General features: G+C 47.8%; 1 protein-coding gene across 1 annotated transcript in view; it reads right to left on the bottom strand.

Annotated features, from left to right (window-relative positions):
• Adam12 (ADAM metallopeptidase domain 12) overlaps nucleotides 1–6,417 on the bottom strand; it is a 328,346-nt gene extending 321,929 nt beyond the window's left edge. Inside the window, exon 1 of the mRNA XM_051145478.1 lies at nucleotides 6,161–6,417. Coding sequence (XP_051001435.1) covers nucleotides 6,161–6,251 — 91 coding nt within the window. The 5' untranslated portion in view covers nucleotides 6,252–6,417. The remainder of the gene's footprint in view (nucleotides 1–6,160) is intronic.
• Nucleotides 6,418–6,811: the final 394 nt, after the last annotated feature.

Raw genomic sequence — 6,811 nt, forward strand, 5'->3', positions numbered from 1 at the left:
CTTTAAAGGGCTCCTAGAATACACTGATACAAAAAGGGTTTTTTTGGCAACTTAATGAGCTCATTACAGCACCATCTAGGACAGGAAGAAATCCGTTTAGCTTCTTTAAATGATGGTGCTTCGTCCTTGAAAATATGTGTGTGTATGTGTGTGTGCGTGTGTGTGCGTGTACCATTTCCACAGCTGCAGCAACATTTGTCTAATTAGGTATATGTTGACTTTGAGTTTTCATAGAATTTTGAAAAGAAAGTTTCAAAACACTTTGAAATGGATTTAATGTTTGTTTCCACAAGGAAGGAAGAGAAGGAACCAAATGACAGTGGGAGAAAGAAAATGTCAACTGTGGTAATAAGGCGTGGCTGGCTTCCAGTTGGGCATGGCAGCATCATGCTTCCCCATGCCCCTTCTTGAAATTACAACAAAACACTGCTTATTATAACAACAGCAACAACAACAACCATAGGAACCAAAGATTAACAAGAGTAAGGAGGCAGCGAAGCTTTGTGAGATGTGCAGCGATGGGCACAGCTCAGGGATAAGGGTGTGCTGCCCTGGGCCCTGCCCTGTGGTGAGTTGAATGGAAACCGTCCCCCATAGTCTTGGGCACTTGGCCCCCAGTTGGTGAAACTGGTTTTTAGGCTTAGGAGGTGTGGCCTTGCTGGGGGATGTATGTTGCTGGGGGTAGGATTTGAGAGTTTAAAGGTTCTCACTATTTCTAGTTTGCTGACTCTTTTCCAGGCTTGTAGTTCAAGATATAAGGCCCCAGAGTCCTGATTCCGCCACCATACCTGGCGCCTTTGCTCCACTATTATAGACGGTAACCCTCTGTGACTATAAGCTCCCATAAGTTATTTCTTCTGTATGTTACCTTGGTCATGGAGTTTCATCACAGCAATAGAAAAATAACTATACATCCCCAGTCCCATTCCAGAGAGAGAGGAGGAGAGGGACAGTGAACGAGAAAGAGAGGGAGGGATGGAGGAAAGGGGGAGGGGGGGAAGAGGAAGGGTAAGGAGGGAGGGGGAGGGGAGGGGAGAGGGAGAGAAAGAAACCCATCCCTGAAGAAGATGAAAGCCATGGTTCTGGGAAATGAGGATTCAAAGCTCCAAGTTTCTTGCAAAGCTGCCATGGTGGCTTCCTTCCTCCCAAACCCAAGACACAAGAATGCATCCAGGAGTCCCAGCAGCACAGAACTGCTGAGCTCAAGAACACGCCCACTCCCACCCAGGCCAGATCATAGGGAGGAAAGGTCAAACGTACTGAATTAAAAACAGGAACATTAAGTAGAAACAATAGCGACACGAGAACACAATATCTTCTTTAACCCTGTTCTGTTGAACTCCCCCATCCTGTAGCTAGGCTAAAACCTTCACCAGGAGACAAAGGGTTTCTTTTTTCTTGGTGGTGGTGGCGGCGGGGGGGGGGGGGGGGGCGATGGACTGACAAACCCAAGGGAAAATAACACATTTGCCAGAACCAATGATATATGGAGGCCTCCCAATAAAATGTGGCCTTTTCCCCCCATCAGTAAATCCATCTGTGGAAGCACATAGAAGTTCCAATCAGCTCAGAATCTCAGTATTAAGTGGCAACAGTGACCTGAAAATAGGATATTTGAAGAATGCCTGAGATTCTACTAAAGGCACAAAGAATCTCAAAATTCCCAGTGACCCTGAGGTGAACAAGGAGTGTCTACCAACAGGTAATGTGTTCAGAGCTAACAGAAATTCTCTATATGTGACTAGAAGATGTGACCTCTATAATGAAATGAAGGCAATTTATACAGCAGGAAAAGTTCTTGGACGTCAAACAGATGGCAGTAAACATCTTTAGATTGAATAGAGGGGCCAGAAAACATAAAGAACTACTCCCTCCACTCCCAATAGAAAAAAAAAAAGCTAGGAAAGATGAAGAAATAATGCAAGAAAGTAGAACTCATCACATGACATCTCAGTCTGACCGGCCGTTACATTGAGTTCCCAGTGTGATCACAAAGCACGTTTACACAAAAATGTAAACAATGCAGAAGATAGTAACTTCCAGAAAGAAAATATATTTTAAAAATGAACAATGAACAGGCATGAACAATGAACATGCTATTAATTTCTCATGGTCTCAAACAGTAATGGGCATAGAGACAATACAGAAATTTCTTTAGTGAAAATCAAGGACATATGACTTCTACCAAACTAGCAATCAAGGATGGAATACAGAACACATGCAACAAAAGAACGACTAGGCGTTGGCTATACCTTGCATGCGTATGTAGATACATGCGTACGCACGTATATAATATATACTGTGTCATATTCATATGCACAAAAGTGTGTATATGTGCATGAACATGTGAATGTCAGAGAAGATGGAGGGAGGGAGGGAAAGTATCTCTATGGGTAAGAAATGTGCTCAACTTTTTTTTTTTTTTTTTTTTTTAAGATTACTTAGCCTCATTTCTTTACAAAAAAAAATTTTTTTTTCTCAAGGAAAGAATGGAAGCCAAATACAGCCAAATGACAAGGGAAGGGGCAAAATGTTTGTATGTCAAGTGCAGCGATAATACTATACATGTAAACACAGACTCGTGTGTGTGTGTGTGTGTGTGTGTGTGTGTGTGTGTGTGATGTATGTGTGTGTTTATGAAGGGCCCAGCAGACACAAGCTTTCTTGTAGAACTCTGGCTTTTTTTTTTTTTTTTTTTTTTTTTTTTTTGAGATACCTTTGTACACATCCCCCATAGTCTTGGGCACTTGGCCCCATCCAGAGTCCTCTACAGCTAACTATGTCCTCGGTCATAAACTGCCAATGAGGTCTGTGAGCCTGCCAAAAGGCTTATAAAGATATTCTTTTCCTGAAAAAAAAAAAAAAAAAAAAGAAGGGATTGAAGGTCTTCGCTCTTTGTCTCTTTTGCTGCCTAGAATGCAGCAATGAGAATAAGAGGTACAGCACCCAGCACGAGACCACAAGGCAATAAGTGTGAGAGCGAAGATCAACACCTAAGAAGAGCAGATACAAAGGCTGTGAAGTCTCCCTGATTGTAGCCCAGGCCTGCAACACATGTAAAATCACTCCTACACTGCTTTACTTCATAGTGGCTTTCCACGTACGAAAAAATTGCTGGATCATGTTTTTCTGTTTTTTGCCACCAAAAGCAGCCTTTACACATTCACATGTTATCAGGAAACTACCCTGGGCTGGAAAGATAGCTCAGCGGTTAAGAGCACTGGCTGCTCTTCCAGTAGATTCAGGTTTGATTCCTAGCACCTACATGGCAGCTCACAACCATCTGTAAAAATCCAGTTCCAGGGGATCTGGTGTCTTCTTCTGGCCTCCCCAGGAATAAAGCATACAAGCACATAGTGCAGAGACGCATGCAAGCAAAACACCCACACACAGAAAATACTTTTCAAAAAGCGTATCACCTAAATACAAATAAACACCCCAGAAGTTTCTGGAACAAGCACATCACAAAAATACAAAAACAAAGGAAGGAAGGAAGGAAGGATGGAAGGAAGGAAGGAGGTAGGGAGGGAGGGAGGGAGGGAGGGAAGGAAGGAAGGAAGGAAGGAAGAAAGGAAGGAAGGAAGGAAGGAAGAGTCATTTGCTTAGAAAAGATGTGAGACAGTATGGGAAGGAGAGACGGTTCCAGGGTCTTGACTACAGACAGCCCTGAAGCAGTCGGTGAATCACATCCTTAAAGAAGAACCAGTTCCAGGGGCTGGGGAGAGAGCACACTCTGGAAGTTGTTTGCTGTGCAATTATGAAGACCTGAGTTCAAACCCCCAAAATTTGGACAAAAAGTCATGCTTGACTGTGCACACTTGCAGTCCCGTGGCAAAGAGGCAGAGATAGTTAGATCCCAGGGCTTCCTGGTCAGCCAGTCACATCTTTTTGATGCATTCCAGCCAGTGAGAGACACTGTTTTTAAAAAGGAGAATGGTACCCATGGAATGACACTGGAGATTGTCTTCTGTCCTCTACATGCACCTGCATACACACAAACTCTCAGATAGATACATGAAGGCAAAAGTAACGGGGGGGGGGGGGGGGGGGGGGGGGGTTCCAGGAAAGGTGTCACGGGAAAGTCCATGGTCTGATTCAGGATGAACTCTAACAACACTGGCTACACTGTTGCGGAGAACCCCTGCGTGAGGACAAGAGGAACATCAGGAATATGACTCAAGATCTGCTGTGACACAAGTAAGCTTCTGCAGAGGGGCGTGATGACGGCAGGCTGGATGGGAAGGTGCACTAAGACAGCCAGAGCTGGGGAGGTGGCAACACACACTGGCGGGTGATGGCTTAGGTTGTAAAAGGGAGACTTGGGGATGCAGCATCAGCAGGAGGCATCCAAAGAAGCCATCCATCTTATAGTGGGAAGATTGCTGGGACTGGAGTCCTTGGGGTCCAGGACTCTGGTTTGGATGTGTCTGGGCTGAGCTGTGCTGGAGCTCAGGGTAATGAATAAGACTACGGTCAAACTCGGGATATGCTCAACCCTGGACAAGTAATGACTCCTCTCTTCTGCCAACACGAATAAATGCTTCCTATGTTTGCATTTTAAACATCCTCAGTGACACGATTTGGGGCGTGGACTCAGAGGTGCTCCTGAGACTCTTAAGTGCAAACACGCCATGAACTTGAAATATTAAACCACGATATTTAAGTCCCCAAAAGTGTGTTGGCCTGACTGCAGTGCTGAAGCTGTTCTCCCTGACCCCGAGGCTCTGTCCTCCAAAGCTGCAGGCATGAAGTAATAAACACACACCCCCATGAAATAATTCCCCACTATTAGCTTTATTTTAATAAACATTTGCCTCTAAAAAAAATCAACTGTGCTCAGACTTCTGTTTATGTGTGTGGAGTACGTGCCAAGTTCAAGACCACCTCAGGCATACTTTGAAACTTAGTTTACATGTTTCAAAGTACATTTGCTGTAAAACCTTCAAGAGAATCCGTTTGCACAAAACTCTGTCAAAAACACCTTTCACTGCAATTTTCATGGGCCAATCCCAGGGTTCTCCAAATAGTCTTCCAGTGCTGTTGCCTTTCTCATCGATACTTCTCCCTTGGTGTGTGCAATCTATTTAATCACCAGTTTGCCAAGTTGGTCTATATTGCTGTGTAGGTATTTACAGGAGCTAGGGTTTGGTCACATTATGGAAGACACGCTAGGGGTGGAGGGTAACAGTGACAATTAAGAAGTAAAAATGTTTCGTGTTGGAAACAGTTGACGGTGGAGGGCTGGTTGCTGAAAACTAAATGTTTGTCATATAGAATCACAGAAGTACGGTTGAGGCTAAGGCAAATCATTCATTGGTGAACAGCGCCCCTACCGGCAGAAGGGAGACGCCGCGTTTGTGACTAGGGAAGCTCTCGAATTTTAAAAAGGCACCTGCTGTGAGTTCTCATTATGCAAACAGGATCCACAGGTGCCCGGGCTTTAAGAAGATTCAACTCAGGAAAACACAAGTCTGTAAAAAACGCGCTTAATATATGCACTTTCGTTTAACTCTGAAGTGGGTTCTCGCTCTTCAGAGCCAGAGGAGAAAGAGTTCTGTTAAAAGTTTGATCATTACTAATAGTCAGGGAGGGAAGGCTGAGATCGGTAAGGGCTGACGTAAGCAAAGAAGTCAATTAAAACTAAAAAGTAAAGCGTGCTGCGGGCACATGTGTGTGTGTGGGTGGGTGGGGGTTCATTTGCGTAGCTACCTCGCGTCCCTCAGCTGTGTCCGGGCAGGGCAGGGATGGAAAAGAAACCCTGTGGGGAGTTGACTCCAAAGCTGGGTAAAGGAACTCACTACACTACCGGATCAGTAAAATGACCCCCCACGCACACCCTCCCAGGCGACACGTGTAACTGTCAAGACGCTGAGAGCCTTAGGAGCAAATGCCACTCCGAGAGGGGAGGCTGTGCCTTTTGATCCAGACACTAGCTGCTTCAAGGCCCAGAGCCAAGTGTCTACCTCAGCTCCCCCCTGCCCCCCAAGTGGGCACCTGGCAGGGGGACGGGTGTCTAAGTACTAGGAGCAGAAGCCCGGGATTCCTCGGATGCGCCCCGGTGCGTCTTCTCTCCCTGAGGCTGTGGCACGCGGAGACCCCCAGATTGGCGCGAGGTGGCGGAGAGGGGACGCGCGGGCAGCCGCCTGAGCGGGTGACTTACCTCGCGCCACATGGGGCGCCAGCAGGGCCCCAGCCAGGGCCAGCAGAAGGGTGCGGGCGGGGGGCGCGCGCCGCGGCGGGCGCTCTGCCATTGTCGCCGGCCTGGCGTGCAGTTGCTTCGGGGGCCCCGCGGCCAGCGCTGCGGCATCCCACGCGGGCGCCGAGCCGGGGACGTCCTACTGCCCTGAGTCTGCCGCGCGAACCCCTCGTGCAGCGCCTGGGCCGCGGAGCAGCGAGTCTAGCCTTTCATTTAAAAAAAAAAAAAAAAGAAAAAAAGAAGAAGAGAAGGGAAAAAAAAAAAACTTTCTCCCCTCCCCGTGTGTGTGCGTGCGCGCGCGCGCGCTACTCTGGCACGAGCCGCCCTTGACCGTTGCAATAAATGAGCAGCCTGTCCGAGTTGGCGCCGGGGACCAGAGAACTGAGGGCGGGCTTGTGCAATGGATCCGCGGCCAGCAGTCGCCGTTCTCATTACCACGGAACAAATTAGTGACTCTCCCCCGCACCCCGCCCGCCTGCGGCGTCCCGCGGGTCCTAGAGACCGCTCCGGGGTCCCCGCCCGCCCGGGTCCCGCCCACTCCCGGGGGTGGCTGAATGCAGGATGCCCCCAGACCCCAGACCCCGTGTGCGGGCCGCCCGCGTAGACCAGGCTCCT

The sequence above is a fragment of the Acomys russatus genome, chromosome 5 (genome assembly GCF_903995435.1).
Source record: "Acomys russatus chromosome 5, mAcoRus1.1, whole genome shotgun sequence".
NCBI classification, from domain to species: domain Eukaryota; kingdom Metazoa; phylum Chordata; class Mammalia; order Rodentia; family Muridae; genus Acomys; species Acomys russatus.